General features: G+C 40.8%; 1 protein-coding gene across 1 annotated transcript in view; it reads left to right on the forward strand.

Moving 5' to 3' along the window:
- Positions 1 to 1,111: 1,111 nt before the first annotated feature.
- LOC118780466 (voltage-dependent L-type calcium channel subunit alpha-1D-like) overlaps positions 1,112 to 21,646 on the forward strand; it is a 138,229-nt gene continuing 117,694 nt past the window's right edge. The window contains exons 1-3 of the mRNA XM_036532959.1: positions 1,112 to 1,343; positions 10,066 to 10,408; positions 13,157 to 13,262. Of these exons, the coding sequence (XP_036388852.1) occupies positions 1,322 to 1,343; positions 10,066 to 10,408; positions 13,157 to 13,262 (471 nt within the window). The 5' untranslated portion in view covers positions 1,112 to 1,321. The remainder of the gene's footprint in view (positions 1,344 to 10,065; positions 10,409 to 13,156; positions 13,263 to 21,646) is intronic.

Here is a 21,646-nt window from a genome sequence, read left to right on the forward strand (position 1 = left end):
CATAATCATTTATTCTAATTACGCGATTGGTGTCGAGTATTCTGTGAATTATTTGTTTTATTGTTAATCAAGGGGGATAAAGGGGAACAGGTTGAAAGCAATGATAGATTTAAAGGCAGTGTTCGGGCTTCCCCTGTTTCATCCGCGGCCGCTTCTTCTATCTTCATCAAAGATCACCAATCAGGAACTGAGAATTTAGTACTATTTCCGTTTCAATCAAACTCTCACACAAACAACTATTCTCATTCACATATCCTATCATTCTGTCTTACATTCACTATCATTTTGTTTCTTACACATGATTATTTGCATTCAGAATTACTATTTATTTCTCTTACATATGCTATTATTCTGTTCCAAATATAATATTATTCTCTCATACATATATTAGACCTTTATTTCACATACCCTATTAACTTCATTTACATATACAATCATACCTGCATACATATACTATTATCCTCTGTTACATAGATGCAAGCATATAATGTGTGTATACGTAGCAATAGTTCTCTGTGCAAGAGAGAACAGTGCTGTGTGTATGAGAGTATGATAGTAAATAAAAGAGAGTATGATTGTGCACGTAAGAGGGTATAGTAGTGTTTGTGTAAAAGTATAGTGGTATACGTGTGAGATTATGATGCTGTGTGTGAGACCAAGTATGAATTACCTCTCAAGGGGCCTGTTCTGTAAATAAATTCTATAGGAATAACACATTTATATTTACAATTACTTTAAATTACGGACGATCAAATCGACAGATCCCTTATTTATTTATAGCCTAGTAACTGCGTCAAGCTACACTTGTCCAGAATTTTCTGTCGACGTTTCCCTTAACCCCCTTCCTCCCCACCGCCTCCCTTTAATAAGTTACTAGGTTACCATCCCCTTTAAAGGATTCAATTTATCTCTAATCCCGAATTGATGGCTCAAATCCGGAGGCAGCAAGGGGGAGAAATCGTGGGAGAAACATATTTCAGACAGATTTAAAACCGTTTAGAGAAATAAAACATTTTTACACAAAGTATACGTTTTCGTTTCTTGTAAAATAGATGGAGGTATGATACGTGGTACAAAAACTGGAAAATTTATTTTTTTAATGTATTCAGTGTATTCACTGTGAGGCTCTACATCGAAACGCAAAAGGAGTTGTGTGAGGATATAACTGAAGATCAAACATACGTTTTACACTGGAACTAAGTAAAATTCTGGAAACTCATATTGCATATAAAACTAAGATAGCTGAACTAACCAAGCAGAAGAGGGTCCTGTTTTTTTCACCGTGATGTGAGCAGAACCTGGATCGCCAGTCGAACTCGACATGTATGACAAGAACCACAAAAGTAAGAATATTGGTCATATTTATGATGTTCCTTTCATTTTGATGTTTTGGTAGATTGTCTTTGTGCGTGTGTGTGTGTGTGTGTGTGTGTGTGTGTGTGTGTGTGTGTGTGTGTGTGTGAGAGAGAGAGAGAGAGAGAGAGAGAGAGAGAGAGAGAGAGAGAGAGAGAGAGAGAGAGAGAGAGAGAGAGGGAGAGAGGGGGGGGGGGGTTTCAGGATCTCGGGCAGCAGAAAATATATAGGCCTATTTCAAAGGGTGATATTTTCAGTGAAATGTGTACTTAGATAAAAGCACACGTCATATAATAAATAGAATTCATCTTAAAAACTCAAAGCATATCAGACATGTTAGACGTTTAAATATAATTCGACTTGTTCTTATTATGACAATTAATTTGATCTCCCCACTTTATCATTACGTATAATTTCACTCATTTAAAATATTAAGCATTTTGACCGTTGGAAACTAATTGATTTGTGATTTGGCTGCAATACTACTCAATATTATATTTTACATATTAATACTGGAGATGAAATTGGGATACCTCCCCAGATGATCCCCCCACTGAATGATACTTCTGATTTCTTTTGAAATCATTATCAGAAAATATTATATATACTATTTATAAATACTAGATTTAAAATATCATCAATATTGTATATAAAATACAATAATAAAAATAATAATTGAATGCTTTGGTGGTTATTTTTGAAATGGAATTGATGCATAGCAACAAGAGTTGAGTTAAATACATCAGCTATTACATACTAGGTATTATGTAGGCCTACGCATTATTAATTAAATTAATGTAAGGTAATTAATGAAATTAATTAAATTTTGGAGTGAGTACTCGCATTATTTACCATACACAATTTAAGTCATCCTGAAACTCCTCCATTTTTGTTTTTAAATCAGTTCATGCCATAAGCCCTGATTTAGAAAGCTGCACATTGAATCAGGAGGGCATGTTGTTCAGTCTGTTCAGTATAACACTTAGACCTGCAGATTGCACTGCCTTCTAAATCTAAATTCCCACACCAGGGTTGCATTCTCTAGTCCTCTCCACACACTACTCAGTCCAGATCACTGCTCATAGCAAGAACTTGTTTACCAGGTGTTTTCTGGCTGTGCACTGATCTGAGACCAGAGAGGAGTTGGTAGCACTGTGTCAGACCCAGATAATAGAAGATCTTAAAACCTGAGTTGGGATGTTACAGTATGCCAATAAAAGTACCCAGTGAATGTGCATTGCACAGCTTTGGTCTTCAGGTGGTCTTCTATATAGTGAGACATGTAATTTTGCTGTGTGTGTAGTATTCCTATCCTCTGATTAAATGGGAAAAAAAGATATATTTTGGATATATTAGATCTTTAAATAATATATTTTCAACAAGAAAGGCATAAACCATATTGTCATATTGCTAATAATTCATTTTATTCCAGAACATATACAATATTGATTCTTAAATCAGAAATCTAAATGAAATCCAAATGAACTTCTAAAATTTACATCTTTGTTGAAAGCAATGTTTAGGCTACTCATCATGCTCATCATCTACTCATCATGCAGGAGTACTTGGGACAGCAATTGAAATCATCCACACCACTGACATGTCAACTACAAGTCCCTCAGTACACCAGGAGAGCAAACGTTGAATGGAGGATAGGTGCATCTCCCTGATCTCTGTCATCTGAGAGACCCATATGTGTCCAACTGACAGTCCTAATACAATATACACATGCAGATGCACACACAGACCCAGTAATAATCCACAGCATAAATTGAAAATGTAAGTGGATTTCATTATAGATGTAAAGGAAGGAAGGTATAATCCCCCATAAAATGAGGGTAAGGAAGAGGTCTGTGATGGTGCATTGTTTGCAGAATTACCAGCACAGCATTATTTATTGTAGTAAGTGTTTGCAGTAACCTGGTAACCTGATGTTTCACATCAAATAAGTGTATTCCTGATAGGGGGAATAAATAGTCAGTCTGTCAATACAGAATATTGATGTCTGTAAGCATTATTCAGTGGTGTTACCATCACAGATGGTAACAACACAGATTCTTGTGGACAAGAAATCATTTTACATGGGAAGAATTCAGTGTACTAGGATGTGCTGTGATTCTGGCAGGAAAATGATTGCAGTGCTAGGGTGATCTTTCCCCTTTTGCACTGTCAGTGTGCTCTTACCCTTTTGCACTGCCAGGGTGATTTTCCTCCTTCTGCACTGTCAGAATGCTCTTTCCCTTTTGCATTGCCAGGGTGATCTTTCCCCTTTTGCACAGCAAGGGTGATTTTTTCCCCCCTTCTGCACTGTCAGAATGCTCTTTCCCTTTTGCATTGTCAGGGTGGTCTTTCCCCTTTTTCACTGCCAGGGTGCCCTTTCCCCTTTGCCTTCACATGGTGATCTCTTACTGTTTTCAGTTTAATCCCCTTACAATGATTTTACTCAGGATGGTCACATTCGAGAGGTAGGCTGTATGATAATAACAGAATTATAATGTGTGTGTATGTGAGTGTGAAAGAGGAGGAGAGAGGCAGACTGTTATCCTTGCTCTGCTGGGCTTACTACCATTGGCTGGTTTATGCTTATGGATGCGCAGGTACTACCACATAAACCCTGCCCCAGAATCCTGTTCGCTCTCACTGCTCACACACAGAAGTAGGTCACAGCTGTCCTCTACATCAGTTTTTTCATCCTCTTCTCCTCACCATACTGTAGAACTAATGTCTGTCTCATATCTCTGTCCATTTCTTCACCTCTCATATTGCCTGTCTTTACTTACCCTGATAAATGTATCTTTTTCCTTATCCATGGTACATGAACAGTAAGTGTAGGTTATTTCATGCTTCTGTTCAAACTGTTTTATATAAAATATTAAAAATATTTTACATTTACTCATTTGGCAGACGCTTTTATCCAAATGACTTACATAAGTTACAGTTCTTTACAATGTTATCCATTTACACAGCTGGATATTTACTGAGGCAACTGTGGGTGAAGTACCTTGCCCAAGGGTACAGCAGCAATGTCCCAGCGGGGATCGAACCGGCAACCTTTCGGTTATAAGTCCTGCTCCTTAACCACTATGCTACACTGCCGCCCAAAAACATTTATAAGAAATGCAGTGTTTCCTGGTATCTGACTGTAAAAATTATTGAAATAGTGCATGAGGACTGTTTTCAAGTGGAAAATCAGAATATGAATGGAAGAACTAAAAAATGTCTCTCTGCAAGTCTTCCTTACAATAGAATGGTTGTAAATGTTTTTTCATTCTTTGAAATGGAAAGTTTTACATTAGTCTCATCTCACTGTGACAACCTCTGCACTTGTGCAGAAGCACTGACGTGAGATAAAAGCAAGTGATAGATGTTGACACACTTGCGCTTAGCCAATGGTGGTCAGTACACCACAGTAACATGGGCACTAATTGGAGGATATACAGTGGCTTTGGATATTTTCCAGACCCCTTCACTTTTTCACACTTTGTTGTGTCAAAGACTTAATATGAAATGGATTGAATATTATTGTTTTGGCTGTCAGTGTACACACCATAACCCATAATGACAAAGCAAAAACATTTTTTCCAATTTTTTTGCAAATTTGATTGATATCTTGAGGTTTTAAAACAATTTGAAGGCAATCTTATATGATTATATTTCGAACACTTTCAATTCAATTCAATTCAATTCATTTTTATTTGTATAGCGCTTTTTACAACACAAGTTGTCACAAAGCAGCTTTACATTGTTCCCAGGCCTGAGACCCCCTGAGAGCAAGCCAACAAGGCAACAGTGGCAAGGAAAAACTCCCTATCAGGAAGAAACCTTGAGCAGAACCGGGCTCATGGGGGGGGCCCATCTGCTTCTGGCCAGCACTGGGCAGATAGAGTTAGACACAAAATTATGCAATGTACATTTGTTATTGACAAACAATAGCAATTAACAGTAGAGTGATTATAAGAATGTCTCCTAGGATGTCCGGGTCTTGGAATGCAGTTGGCTTTGATGGGCAGGGCAGCGAGGTAGCACGACTGGAAAACGAGATGAGACGCTTGGGCTACAGCTCCGGACAGGAGCCGGGAGCAGGGAATAGGAAGCAAACAGAAAACAGTGGTTAGTGGATGATAAGAATGGCAGGGATGTAGAACAGAGAGGCAGGAGAGGAGGGGCAGAGAAAAAGGTGTGCAACAAGGAAAGACCCCGGCAGGCTAACATTATGGCAGCATACCTAGGGGACGGGAGGCAAGGGACCGGCATAGTCATGAGGGCGACCCTAAGACAGTCAACACCAGATCACGGCACAGGGTCCATGAAAGCAATGACCACTTAGTCCACCAGAGACTCTATGATCCACGCCAGCACCAGGCCATGTCCCTCAGCTGAAGGATTTACTATATAGATATGTTTTGAGCCTAGACTTAAAGGTGGAGAGAGAGTCTGTTCCCCGAATCTCAGAGGGTAAACTGTTCCACAGGAGAGGGGCTTGATAGGAAAAGGCTCTACCGCCTACAGTAGTTTTGCCCACTCTTGGAATGGTGAGAAGCCGGCATTTTGGGAGCGAAGGGCTCTCTGCGGAAGATATGGATGAAGAAGGTCCTTAAGATAGGGGGGGGCAAGCCCATTTAAAGCCTTAAATGTGAGTAAGAGTATTTTAAAAATGATCCGGTATTTAATAGGTAGCCAATGGAGAGAGGCCAGAACTGGGGTGATGTGCTCAAAGCGTTTAGTTTTAGTTAAGATTCGAGCAGCTGCATTTTGCACCAGTTGAAGGGGTTTTAATGAGACGTTTGCACATCCTGACAAGAGGGCATTACAGTAGTCTAATCTGGATGTTACAAAGGCATGGATTAGTTTTTCAGCGTCGTTAATTGATACGATTTTCCTGATTTTAGCAATATTTCTCAGATGGAAGAAGGCAGTCCTAGAGGTGTTAGTTATGTGAGTTTCAAAGGAGAGCTCGGGATCAATAACAACACCAAGGTCTTTGATGGCTGCACTCGGGGCAAGGGAGACACCATCAAGGTCCAATGTAAAATGAGTGAGTTTGCTCCTGATTGAATTATGGCCTATGACCAATATTTCGGTTTTGTCCGGATTGAGGAGGAGAAAGTTTCGGGCCATCCAATTCTTTACATCTGTTAGGCAGGCCTCCATGTTTGAAATATTCAGAGAGACATCGGGTTTGACTGTTATGTATAACTGAGTGTCATCTGCGTAACAGTGGAAATTAATGTCATGTTTACGGATGATATCGCCGAGAGGCAACATGTATAACGAGAAGAGCAGAGGTCCAAGCACAGATCCTTGAGGTATACCATATTTTACTCTGGAACGAGCGGAGGATTCGTTGTTGATGGAGACAAACTGATATCGTTCTGATAGATAAGATCTAAACCAAGATAGGGCATGTCCACTTATGCCAACCAGGTTTTCGAGGCGGTCAAGGAGGATACAATGATCGATGGTATCAAAGGCTGCACTTAGGTCTAGTAGCACAAGAAGAGAGATACAGCCATTGTCACAGGAGAGTAGAAGGTCGTTGAGCACTTTCAGGAGAGCGGTTTCCGTACTGTGGTGAGGTCTAAATCCGGACTGGAAAACTTCCAAAATGTTGTTAGAGTGTAAAAAGGCACAGAGTTGCTTTGATACCGCTTTTTCCAGAATTTTTGAGAGGAATGGAAGGTTCGAGATGGGCCTATAGTTTGACAGGTCATTGGGATCAAGATTAGGCTTTTTCAGAATAGGCTTGATAACTGCTACTTTGAAGGGCTGAGGTACGTGTCCAGACATAAGAGAGGCATTGATAAGATTTAATAGTGGTGTGCCAATTGCAGGCAGTAGCTGTTTTAGGAAGCCAGTTGGTATGGGGTCAAGTCGGCTGGTAGAGTTATTAGATGAATTGAGAAGAGAAGAAAAGTCGCCAAATTCAATGGGTATGAAAGAGTCAAAGCGCGAGGCGGGCCTAATAGACATGTCTACAGAATCTGGAACGGGACTGGCCAGGCAGGAACCAGAAGTTGATGAGAATTTTTGTATTGTGTCTCTTTAAGATTTTACTGTCAAAGAAGTTCATGAAGTCACTGCTACTATAAATTGCTGGTATGGTAGGGTTAACTGATGCAGGACTCTTGGTTAATCTGGCGATAGTGCTAAACAGGTACCTAGGATTGTCCTTGTTTCTCTCAATAAGAGTAGAGAAATATTTGGATCTGGTAGCTGTGAGGGCATGCTTGTAATTTAGGAGACTTTCCTTCCACGCCAGGAGAAAAACCTGTAGTTTGGTGGAGCGCCATTTTCTTTCGAGTTTTCGTGTGGCTTGTTTGAGAGCACGAGTATGGTCGTTATACCAAGGTGCTAGCTTCTTGTCTGTGATTTTCTTCCTTTTGAGGGGAGCAACGGCATCTAGAGTTTTACGCAAAGTAGAGTCGATTCTGTCCGCGAGTAGATTAATTTCAGTTGAGCTGGGGTTTGAACATAAACTAGAGGAGATTTCGTTGTGCAGGTAGTATGATGTAGGGAGCTCGTCGATAAAGGCATTTGCTGTAAGAGAGCAAAACGTGCGCCTGGAAGAAAATCTAGGCTCCGAGTATGTGAAGCACGTTAGTGGTAAATTGAAAGAGATGAGATAGTGGTCGGATAACACAGGATTGTGTGGCATGATTTCCACCTGGTTAATGTCTGCTCCATATGTGAGGACCAAATCAAGAGTATGGTTGCGGTAATGTGTGGGTTTGTCCACAGCTTGATAGAGTCCAATGGATTCGATGATGGACAAAAATGCTGTTGTGAACGGGTCATGTTCATTATCCATATGGACATTAAAGTCGCCTACTATTACAGCTTTTTCTATATTGACAACCAGGTCAGATAGAAAATTGGCAAATTCCGATAAGAAAACACTGTAAGGGCCAGGTGGCCTGTAAACTATAACAAGGGTAAATAGCTGAAATGCAGTCTTGTCAGGATGTGCAAAGCTAAGTACTAATAGTTCAAATGAATGGAAGTTATAGCCAGGTTTAAGGGTGGCACAGAGTTTGGAGCTGTGTAAAGCAGCAACGCCGCCACCTCTACCAGTAGGTCGAGGGACCTGGTGATTACAATAACTGGGAGGAGTTGATTCGTTGAGAGCAACAAAGTCATTAGGTTTAAGCCATGTTTCAGTCAGGCATAAGATATCAAGTTGGTGGTCAGTAATCAATTTGTTTATTAATAAAGCTTTAGGTTGTAGCGATCTGATATTAATTAACCCAATCTTAAGGACCATTTGTCTACAGGTAGTACTTTCAGGTTTGGCAGACTTAATTTTTATCAAATTATCAGCACAAATGCCCCTACTGGATGTTTTTAAGAAGTTTGGGACGGAGGGTCGTGGAACAGACACTGTCTCTATGGGATTTTTAAGTGGTGGTTCCAGGGAAAAAGCAGACAACTGTGTAGGACAGAAAGTCTGCTGCCTGGCCTTGGCCCTGATAAGTCAAGGTTTAGTGGAATTTAGTGGAATCTGTGTTACTAGAGATGATAGCTGCACCCTCCCTCGAGGGGTGGATGCCATCTCGTTTTAAAAGACCAGGCCTCCCCCAAAACTTGTGCCAATTATCTATAAAACCCACGTTGTTAGAGGGGCACCATTCAGACAACCAACGATTAAGTGACGTTAATCTGCTATAGATCTCGTCACCGCACCGCATGGGGATGGGGCCAGAGAAAATGACTGAATCCGACATTTGTTTGGCAATCCTGCACACCGACTTAATAGTTAACTTTGTTACTTCCGATTGTTTCATGCGAACATCGTTAGCGCCAACGTGAATAACAATTTTTGAGTATTTCGCTTTACTTTTACCTTTAGCTTTAGCCAGCACTTTCAAATTGGCTTCAATGTCGGAAGCTCTGGCTCCAGGAATGCAATTGACTATGGTCGTTGGTGTCTCTACGTTCACGTTTCTAAGAATAGAATCGCCAATAATCAGGGCTCTTTTAACAGGTTTCTCAGCAGGTGTGTTACTGAGGGGGGAGAACCTGTTGGAAACGTGAACCGAGGGTTGGTGGTGCACCGTGGGCTTGCGCTTGCGTCTATTTTCCCGAACCGTAACCCACTCGCCTTGCTGCGAAGGCTCTGCCGGGGTTGAACTAGGGGAAAGGCTAATTGACGCATCCGGTACTGAAAAGGATTCGATAAACTTTTCACTAGCTTTAATCTCGTATAAGGTGCGGATGCGTGCTTCTAATTCTGCTACCTTCTCCGTCAACCTAGCGTTAAGCTCGCATTTAACACAGGTGAAGTTGGTCGTAATGGCGGAGAAGGAAAAACTAAACATGTTACACACAGAGCAGGGGAGACAGCGAGAGGGAGGAGAGCTAAGGATTGGAGAAACAGAGCTGCGAGAAGCCATCGTACGTAACTAGTGGCTACTTACGTAGTTTTTGCGAGGGTGTCGAAAAGTAGTGTCGGCGAGTACTCCGGGTTTGGGTCCTGGTTGGGTCCTAACCGATCGGCGTCTTGCGTCTGGCGTTCGGGGACGAGCAACAGGAAGTGCGGGGAACGAGCAACAGGTGAGGAGCAGCAGGTAGCGAGGTTTCCATAATGGTTGTAGAGGTTGGTGCTGCGTGGTAGTATCACAAATATTTAAAATGTCTAATAGCTCTGGAATTGGTGTTTCCCTGGAGTGTATCTGCATGGGAAGATTTACAGCATGTGTTCTCTCTGTTCCTTAGGCAATGAGCTGGATGTGTTCTCCAATGCCAGTGGGGCAGAGGGTGGAGGAGAGGAGGAGGCAGAAGAGGAGGAGGGTGAGGGAGATAACACAGGAGAAGACGAGAAGACAGCGCTGCCTTGGCAGGACTCAGAGAAGATCAATGGAAATGGAGGGATGAAGATGAACAGAACAGACACACTCAACTCCACCACCAGCTCTACTGGCACACAACGTAAGAAAGGCCAGCATGCCAAGAAGCAGGTGCAGGGTGCTGCTACAGTTCAGCGAGCTCCACGAGCACTCTTCTGCCTCCATCTCAACAACCCTATCCGCAGGGCAGCACTCTCTATAGTAGAGTGGAAGTATCCTCTCTTGCTGATGTGGTTGTGGTTGTTAGCACATAGTCATTATATGGTGGATATGGCTTTGGTTGGGTTTATTAAATTTGCTTCTGGCATGTATACAGTGGATATAAAAAGTCTACACACCCTTATGAAATTGCAGGTTTTTGAAATGTAAAGACAGAAATAACAATAATGTAAATGTCAGACTTTTTCCATCTGTAATGTGATCTTCCAACAAACAAAAATCCAGAGAAAAAAAAACAAATAGTTAATTATTAGGAACATTTTAAATAAAAAATAACTACAATACCCTGATTGCATAAGTCTGCACACCCTTTCATAATGGGGGCTCTAGTTATGTTCGAAGTGAACAAGTCACATTCAAAATCATGCCCTGCAGGTAAATAGCATACACCTGCCATCAATGAAAGTGATTCTGATTAAACCCAGATTAAAGTCAACTGTTGCTGTAGGATTTGCTTGAATGTTTGGGGTTGCATCCTACTGGGAGAGCCATGCAGAAGAGTTGCCAAAGAGACTGTGAGAGCTAATTGTTGAAAAGTACCGATCAGGGATATAAAAGAATATCGAAGGCACTAGATGTACCATGGAGCATTGTCAAAACAATCATCAGTAAGTGGAGAAAATGTGGCACCACAGAGGCATTGCAAAGATCAGGATGACTCTCCAAAGTTGATGAGAGGACGAGGAGAAAGAGGCCAACAGCAACACTGAAGGAGCTACAGGAATTTCTGTCAGGTTTGTCACTCCTTGCATGTGACCACCATCTCTCGTATTCTGCGCATGTCTGGTCTATGGGGTAGGGTGGCAAGATGGAAACCCTTTCTTACAAAAAGGAATATCCAAGCCCATCTAAACTATGCCAAAAGATTCATTCAATCACCCAAAACCATGTGGGAAAATGTTCTATGATTCTTTTTGGCCTAAATTGTAAAAGATATGTTTGGCACAAAGCCAATAAAGCTCATCATCCAAGGAACACCATGCCGACTTGTTTAGTAGCATCATGCTTTGGGGCTGCTTCTCTTCAGCTGGGTCAGGGACTCTTGTCAGGATAGATGGGATAATGAATAGCTCCAAATATCAAGATATTTTGGCACAAAACCTGCTGGCCTCTGTCAGAAAGCTGAAGATGAAGAGGAATTTGACATTCCAGCATGACAATAACCCAAACCACACATTTAAGTCGACCAAGGCATGACTTCAGAAAAGGAAAATCAAAGTCTTTGAATCGCCCAGTCAGAGCCCAGACCTCAATCCCATCAAAAACCTGTGGAATGACCTAAAGAGAGCAGGAGGTCCCCTCGTAATTTGAAGAAACTTGAACTGTTTCACAAAGAAGAGTGGGATAAAATTCCAAAGTCTAGATGTGCAAAGTTAATAGAGACTTATTCACAAAGACTTGCTGCTGTAATAAATGCAAGTATTAGTTGGGCTGGGTGTGCAGACTTATGCAATCAGGGTGTTGTAGTTTTTTTTATTTAAAATGTTCCTAATTAAGTATTTGTTTTTTCTCTGGATTTTTGTTTGTTGGAAGATCACATTACAGATGGAAAAAGTCTGACATTTACATTGTTGTTATTTCTGTCGTTACATTTCAAAAACCTGCAATATCATAAGGGTGTGTAGACTTTTTATATCCACTGTAGAGTGTATGCCAGGACTGATTTTTGTTTTAAGTATATTATGGCCTCTTGGATACAGCTTGTTTCAGGGAGTAGAGCTTTGTAGATTATGTATACCTTAATGCCTAATACGTTAATATGCACAAGGCAAGGCAATATAATGTGTTTTCACAACAGTAGCATTTAGTGACAGAAGCAGCAGTGAAACTGCACTGTTGGGGTTGGGTGCCATTCAGAACACATTCAATGTTTTCTCCAAAATGGGAGTACTAGTGCTGTTCAAAGGAGTGGATTTATTCCAGAGAGAAGAGAATCTGAAGAAAATCTATTTTCTGAAAGGTTACAGTTGATCCAGGAGTTGATAAAGAGAAAAGATCAGAATGAGGTTATTGTCCTGCTGTTTTATAAGACTTTGAGATGATGTGGACACCTACAATGTTATGGTAATGAATAATGTATTAATAGTATTTGTATATTTTCTATACATTCAATTTCTCTACTATAGACCACAGTTCCATGGCTCTGCTGCCCCTGGTGTTGTCCACTAAGGCCATTGGGTTAATTGTAAAAGTGTAAAAATGACCTTAGTGTAACAACAACGTGTTAAAAACGTTGGTGTAGTCTAACATATTTTGCTTATATACTGATGATGTTTTAATGGTACTCAGTATAAACAAATAAAAAAGATGAATAATGTATATATAATATGTGACATTGTTTATCATACAATAAATAATGTATGATATTTGTAACGGCTTTGTATTGAATTACAGTTCCCAAAACGAAAATATAACACTCATGATAGATCATATAACAACTCTCCTATAGCCAATGTTAAATGCCACAAACTGTAGTAAGTAAATACAAAGGTTATTGTAGATTTTACATTAATTGTTGTATAATGTAAGACACTCGTAGTACTCACAGCGAAAAACACTTAAGGATTTGGGAAATTAACAACAAAAACAATAAAAAAGCTAGAGCCAGTGGAGCTGCAGGGTTGTGGCTATTCAACAACTGCTATTGAACAGAAGTCATATGACACCAGATTTTAGGTGAATGTGGCAATGCTGTAGTCTCTCAGTGTTTTCTGTGCATTTCCATAACCAGTGTACTGAAGGCCCTTTGATATATTCATCCTGCTTGCTATTTTTGCCAACTGTGTGGCTTTGGGCGTGTCCAAACCCTTCCCTGAGGATGACTCCAATGCCACCAACCATGACCTGGTGAGTATCGATATTGAAAATAATGATAATGATAGTGACTGTCGTTGATAATTTAGCAGACATACAGTAAACAGGGAACACTGGTCTGAACACAAATATTTTTGTGAAATTTATTTCACAATAAATCTGTTAAATAGTGATTACATACAGCACACTATAGTGTTAAAACTGTTGCTCTAACTGGCAACTTAATTAGAGAACATGTAAATTCACAATGAAATGGAACACTATGGTAGCATATAAATCTAAAAAAATATACATTTAAATAGGAATGCCACAAAAATCATGTATTTTGTTTCTTGCCTTAAGAATAGTATGTGTAATTCATATCATGTGACAAATTTAGTCAGCACTACAGCCTAGAAATAAACTTTAGTCCAAAAGTAAATGCTGTAAATCCAGTACAGCATATATTTGTAATCCAATAACACAGTTTGAAATGCAATATTCCACCAAAATCTATTTACATGTTTTGCAAAAACATTGAATTTTCCTCATCGATTGTAAAAATCAGTGCCATGAAAGATGCTAAATGGTGTCACATTTTTCTCAGTCATCTATGGTTGTATCCTAATCTGTCCCCTACACCTTCAATGGCGACCCCCGGATATGCTGTCTGTTGTATCATGTCTTCTTTTATCCTCAACAGAGCATTTGTTGAAAGCTTGCTTACACCTAAGTCCATCATGATCTTTTGAAACACTTCAAAGGTGGACTTCAGGTTCTTTGGGTAACTAAGAAACAGTGACATGGCATATGTACAAGCTGCATTACCCAAATTCTCAAGCACTTCAATAGCCTCCATCACTAGTCTGACATTCTCAAGGGGAGCTGTGGCCTCTGCTCCTTGTTCTGATGACATATATTTCAATGGTCATATGAGTTCTTTTCAGACCCCCCCCCCCCCCAACAACAAAAGCACACAAACATTAAAGATTATAGTTACATATGTGGCACCACATATGGTCGATTGTATCTCCCCATATACACTATATGGACAAAAGTATTTGGCCACACCTGTTTTTCAGGGTTTGGGCTAGGCCCCTTATCTCCAGTGAAGGGCAATCTTAATGCTTCAGCATACCAAGACATTTTGGACAATGCTATACTTCCAACTTTGTGGCAAGTTTGGGGAAGGCCCTTCTCTATTCCAACATGACTGTGCCCCAGTGCACAAAGCAAGGACTATAAAGACATGGTTTGATTAGTTCGGTGTGGAAGAACTTGACTGGCCCGCACAGAGCCCTGACCTCAACCCCATCAAGCACCTTTGGGATGAACTGGAACAGAGATTGCAAGCCAGGCCTTCTCGTCCAACATCAGTGCCTGACCTCATAAATGCTCTACAGAATGAATGGGCACAAATTCCCACAGAAACACTCCAAAATCTTGTGGAAAGCCTTCCAAGAAGAGTGGAAGCTGTTATAGCTGCAAAAGGGGGACCAACTCCATATTAAAGTATATGTATTTGAATACAATGTCATTACAGTCCCTGATGGTGTAATGATTAGGCGTCCAAATACTTTTGTCCATATAGTGTATGTCTCCCCATATATGTGGAAACTGGAGAATGGTTCGATTCATGCTGTTAATAGCGAATTACTTTTTTGAAATGAACACTCCTCTGCAGTGTGCAAGTTCCACTGGTACAATACCCTCAAAAGTATCATGGGGTTCTGTGAGTGCCAAGGTTTTCAATCACTACATACTGGGTTGTGACTTTGATATACTGTGATTGTGGGAGGAAAAGCCTTTGTTGTTCCAAGGTCACAAGATCTAGAAAGAGATTCTAATATGTTGTCATAGCCGTAGGTCTTTACATTTTACATTTACACTTTTACACAAGACTGCCAAATAAATTCATGACAAAGATATATTAGGGTCTGGTAGGTAAGTTGCTCAAAATCAACTTTAAAGCACAAAGTTTGTGCTTCCTCTGAGATCTAACAAAAGAATTAAAAATCTTGAAGTCACTGATTTACTTTAATTCTTCATTTATCTTCTGATAGGAAAATATTACTTTTAAAGAAAAGCCCATCATGAAATGACCTGTATTGGTGTGGCTCACTCACTACATTTTTCTGTGTTCTGTAGTTTTCCAGCTACAGAACTGTCAAGCACATCATTTTGGTTGAGATGCTGCTACAGCTGCAGTACAAGTATATATTGATATGTTTGCTTGTTCTTCTCATTTAGTCCATATTTGATTGCTTGGAGATATCTGTGTAGTATTACTTGCATTTGAAGGTAGTAGTCAAGGGGGCCATAATCTCCAATTTCTTTTAGCAAGGGGTTAGAAGAGCATACTGTAGTGCCAGGCTCTTCAGTTGTTGACTAGTCAAGAGTGAGGTTATGGTTCTCACAAATGTTACTTATAGTGCTGTTCCAGGCAGAGAGAAATACTGTAAAACATCCAATAGTAGCTGAGTCTACAATAAACACAGGTCTCTTATAATCGCTGGTATGCACGACCCTTTCAGTGAAATAAACGCCTGCCTCAAATAAACACTGGGAAAAAGTATATTTATTTTTTGTGACTATAAAACGAACGATCAGTGGGTTGAAATGCTTACAGTAGTCCTATTTATTTTTTGTGGCTAAAAAATTAAATAACACATTTTTTAAAAAAAATTAGGCTAAATGAGGTTGTTTTAGTGAATTCAATTTGCATGTTCATCTGTTCACGACTTAGATTAAACATAAATGAACAAAACAAGCTGTCTTTAGGATTTATTTATTTATTTATTAAATTTATTTATATCAGGGACCATGTACAAAATACATTAACCTCAAAAAGAGGAAAGATGCTGTGTACCAGATTTAGCTGCTAGCTAATTTCCATCTGCAGTCCCTGGGCAGGTGAAGGAAACAATAAAACACAAAACAAAACCTAACATCACTACTACAAATAGGCCAACATCCTATTCATACCCACACAGGCACACGCAGACACACACACACACACACATACACACATACACAGACACACAATAACACATTTCATAGGAATAAACACATGGCAGAATATAGATATCAAAATATTACATACATATATCCAAAGTTATAATATCAGGTCATCAGGATGTCGAATTAATGCCGACAAGACTGATTACTTAAAATCCATTTTTTAACTTCATGGGAGAAAATATGGAAGTCTGTGCAGGTTTTCAGATTGGCGGGGAGCTTATTCCATTCATTAATGGCTTTGGCTTCAATAGATCTCATTTGCTCAGAGCAGAGCTGAACAAAGCTCTTCAACGGCGGAGGAGTAGCATTATGAATAATCTTATGTACTAAACGGACGTCTGAATACAAAATTGAGCTGTCAAAGCTTAACATTTTATATTTAACAAGTATATCACAATGGTGATACTGTTGTGACTTCCTGTCCAGGAATTTAAGGGCTTGTTTGTGAAGTGTCCTAATAGGTTTTAAGACAGTCTTGTTTGCCTGTGACCAACATGATATGCAATAATAAAAATAGGAAGAAATCATTGCATTCAAGTATGTCTTACAGGCTTCAACTGTTAAAGAATTCCTAATATATAATTAATAATAATATATAATAGCTATATTATATTCCAATACATGGCACATCTTTTTAATAGGCCTTTTGAATCTAACAGTGGAATCTATAGTAACACCTACGTATTTAAACTCATCAACATTTTTTATCTTTTGTCCATTTACATAAATATTTGGAAAAACCCTTTGTTTTTGTTTGTTCAAAAAATACATGGTCACTGTTTCCTCAATATTCAGAGTGAGACATGAATAACTAAGCCACTTTACAACTTTTTCCATTGTTAATGACAATTTGGCAGCAACTTGTTCAGTGTCAGGGCTCCGCCCCCTTAAGCCGCGGTGTTTTTGTTTTCCCTGTCCTTGTGCTTTTGTTTTCCTTGTGTTCCAACTCCGCCCCGCTCCCCGCCTGGTCCCCGCCCACCTGATTTCCTCATTGCCTGCACCTGCCTGCCTGCTCACCTGCTTCCCTTCATCTCGTTACCTCAGCCCTATATCTTCCCTGCGTGTCTCTGTCTTGTTGCTAGTTCGTTTCAGTGTGTTTCACCTGTCTCGTCCCTGCGTTTTGTTTCTCGAGAGTTGTTGCTACATTGCCGATCCTGCCTGTTTCCTGACCACGATTCCTGCCTGCCGTTTGGATCTGATCGCTGCCTCTCACCTGCCTGATTCCTGACCCTGTTCTCCCTGACTCCCGATTTTGGATTTGCCCCCGGATTGCTTCTCTGTGTTTCGAACCCTGCCTGTCTCTGCATTTACGAACTGCCTGTCCCTTTCAATAAATCACCTGGAACCAGAACATCCTGCGGTCCGCGTTTGTGTCCCGATCTCCGGCGCTAACAGTTCAGGGTCTTTCCCATGTGCGTATAAAACTGTGTCGTCTGCATACATCAGGGTCTCTACACCATCACACACAGATGGAAGATCATTGATGTATGCACTGAACAACAATGGCCCTAAGATGGAACCTTGCGGCACTCCCATAACGCAAGCTCTTAGAAATGATGTTTTATCCTTTATCCGGACGCACTGTGAGCGGTCAAGTAACTAAGACAATCCAATTTAGTGCATTAACAGAAAGTTTGAATTTAAACAACTTAGTCAATCATTCAGTACTCTTATCTATCAAAAGCCTTACGCAGGTCAAGAAATACAGCACCCACCACCCCTCCTTTATCAAGGCTAGCCTTAATGACTTCAAGGAAGTAGCAACAAGCAGTTTCAGTTGAATGGTTTAAATGGTTTGAATGGCTCTAAACCCAAATTGCATGGGATGGAATAGGTTTTCTTAATTTGGATGAACTACCTACTATTTATTAACTACCTAACTGCCTACCTACTATTTAGATGAAGTAGTATACTGATGGGCCTGTCAGGGTGCTAGAGAATATACTTTCATCCAGTGACCAGTTTATAATATGAGTGATAGGGTGGGGTGGTTAAAATATTTGTATTTTTAAAGAAAAACAGTATCAAGTCCAAGTATCTTTTGCTCTTGAATTCGATAATGATGAAAGGATTTTGTTTACTTTTTCCTCATCTGTATATTTAAAATTCAGTATAATTTCGTTAGTTAAAACCATGGGAAATTGGGTTTCTGTAGAATTGCCACCCAGTTTCAGAACGGAGTTAATAAAAATACTCATTAAAGCTATCTGTAACAGCTAAACTGTCATGTTGTATAATCCCATTTAACCTAAGCTCTATAGGTCCACTCTTGGGGCGCTGTTTTCCTGTGAGTTGATCAATACCTTTCCATAACATTTGTGTTCCCTTTTGCCTGTCGTCTTATTTCAAGAAAGAAATTGTAAGGGCTCAGGCAAGGACTCAGTTGCAGACCAAGAGAGCTTCAGGTTCCAGGCGGGTTTATTAATGACGGCAGGCAAGTTGCGCAACAAAAGCAGGCAGGGTCGAAAACCAGAAGGCAGTCCGTGGACAAAAGCAGGGTCGGTAACAGAAGCAGGCAGGGTCAGGAACCGGGCAGGCAAACGATCAGGCAACGGGACAAAATGGCAGGCAGAAAAACGAAGACGAAGGGCAGGCAGAGTCAAGCACGGAGAAATCAGGCATTCAAAAAAACTGCGGGAACGAAACAGGTACGAAACACACTGCAACGAACTGGCAAACAAGACAGGAACAAGCAGGGTAGAAATAGGGCTGGGCTGATGAGGAGATGGGATGCAGGTGAGCAGGCGGGCAGGTGAAGGTAATGGGGCAATCAGGTGGGCGGGGACCAGGCGGGGAGCGGGGCGGGGCTGGAACACAAGGAAAAACAAAAAGCACATGGACAGGGAGAAACAAAAACACCACAGCTAGGGGGGCGGAGCCCTGACAGAAATTAGCTTTGGCCTTCTGAAGTTGCCCCATAACTTTATTTCTAAGGCTTTTACATATATATCAAACGGTCAGTTTCCAATCCTGATTTTAGAGATTTTTTTGAGGGCTGTATCTCTTTTCTTCATTAAGTGCCATAAAGTATTAGTAAACCAAGGCTCTTGAGGATCTTGTTATTCTCGTTGGATTCTCTATCATCTCAGTCAAGTGAAATTTACTGGCAATGTCCCTTAACCTCTTTCGTATTACGTATTTTATCTAACCAGTTCAGATTGAAATCGCCCATTAAGAGCACTTCTTTGCCATTAAATTTTTTGAGAAGATCAGATAAATTATCAAAGAACACATCCTTTTCAGTTGGTGGTCGATACAGTACAATTACATTAAAGGACATTTCAGGGGAGAGAGTAATGGTAATCCCAACACATTCCAAAATATCATTTGGCAAATCAATTTGTTTACATTGAATGCCTTCTTTAACATAGATCATAACACCACCACCCTTGTTGTGTTTACGATCTTGTCTAACCTGGAATACTAAAAACACCTCATGGAGTTGTTGGAGTTAGCCACGTTTCAGAAAGACACAGATAATCAAGGTTCGAGTTGCTCCGTCTTTGACACAATACTCCTTATATTTAAGTGTCCACCAAAAATCTCCTTAGGTTTTACTTTCGGGTCCCAGACTACTTTCGTGTGATTTACAGTCTGAAATATCTTGGTTTTCTGTTGTTTTATGATCGTGGCATTGATGGTGCGTAACATAGGTTATTTGTTGAAGAAATTTTCATCCGAAAAAACACATCAGTGATAGCTTTTAATAGAATTGCATTCCAGTCTGGTATACGCTAGTAATAATTGATTGCCTGATCTAAAATCTCTGCACGCTGGATTTCCAGTGTGGGGCCTGAGATCTTTAACGAATGGATATCCTGTCCCCGACTCCTCCTTCCATGTACGAGCTGAAGCCAGGAGGCCATGCACACTACTATATATTGTATATAGCCGGGCACAGTGGCGTGTGTCTGTAATCCAAGCTACTGGGAGGCTGAGATAGCAGCTGGGTGGCACAGTGGCAACATAGCTGTTTACCACCTGGGAGACCGTGGTTTGCACCCCAGTTGCAACCACACCGCCAGTAAGGGTCCTTGGGCAAGACCCCTAATGCTATACCTTCCTACCTCTACAATGACAGCTACCAGAACAAGGAGAGTTGCCGGCTTGGATGTTGCCTGGCTTAAGAAGGTCCACGTCAAATGCTGGGAAACCAGGGCAAACTGGTGACAAGTGGGCTGCTGGAACAAACCACTCATGGACAAGAGCAGAGAACCTGGACTTGATGGAGTGCTACTCCAACAGCAAGCCCAACGAAAGAGGCTATATGCAGCGCATGTGGGAGCTATGGATGTATAGGTCAACATCCAAGCTAACTGCAAAACAACTGGTAACACAGCGCTTCAACATCGTCAATAAGAAGCTACTCTCACAACTGGAAATTGATGGGCTGAAGACAAAACGTGATGACCACCCCAACGCACCTGTGCAGCAACATCATCCTCAACCTAAATGCCCAGCTAGGGACACCAAGCCAACCCTGCCCAAACCTGAACCACATACCGTAGCTGCTGATATCAGAAGGAAGATCATGGATAAGCTAGACACTGTCAAGCCCTGAACAAGACCACCTCGCCTATCTCACCTACCTGGCAGCATGCTGACAGATGTCAAGGCAGCACTACGTACAATCTCAACCACCACCATCACTGAAACCAATGACTTGGTATACAGCAATAGTGATCCTAGAGATGCTTGGCAGCAAGGCAAACGACAGGCAGCTCCCACCTTGGAGGATGAGGCTGGAAGCCAAGATAAAAAAAGCACAGGAGGTGAGTAAGCTGGCTCAAATACAGACTGGTGTGAGGATCAAGGACAGAAGCCAGATCATGAAATACAATGGGATGTCCATAACTGAGGCCCTGGAGACTGCTAAGTAAAGGCTCACATCATTAGCTGCCAGACTAAGGAGACTAACCACAAAGCAGAGACCAAAAGGATAAATGCCCTGTTCACCAGGGAACCATCCAAGGTGTACTCCCAGATGCAGGGCAGCAACATCGGTGGGTCAGCTCCACCAAGAGCAGAAAGCTACCAATAACTTGCAGAAGCCTGAGCTCTTATTATCGCCGAGTCTCCAATAAACGCTGGTAAAGTTAAGTAATTAAAGCAAATATGCACCTCAGCATTTATTGGAAGTTTTACAGTAGCTTATGAAGAAGAGCCATATTAGGAGCATGGAAATTTTTTTTCAGTTTCAATAGATCTTCTGCAATATTTCTTCAGAGTTTTTGCAAAACTACTTATTCCAGCTTTCAGGGTTATCTGTCTCTGAATGTGGCTGAGCATGGATATCTGTAGACTAATGCCTTCACAATGCATGTTCTCAGTTGTTTTGTTCTGTTGTATTTTGGGAAGTTTCTCTAGCTGTAATGACACCAGGTTTAAAGATGTTGGATGAATGAGGGTGATGCTTT

The sequence above is a fragment of the Megalops cyprinoides genome, chromosome 7 (genome assembly GCF_013368585.1).
Source record: "Megalops cyprinoides isolate fMegCyp1 chromosome 7, fMegCyp1.pri, whole genome shotgun sequence".
In the NCBI taxonomy this organism is placed as follows: domain Eukaryota; kingdom Metazoa; phylum Chordata; class Actinopteri; order Elopiformes; family Megalopidae; genus Megalops; species Megalops cyprinoides.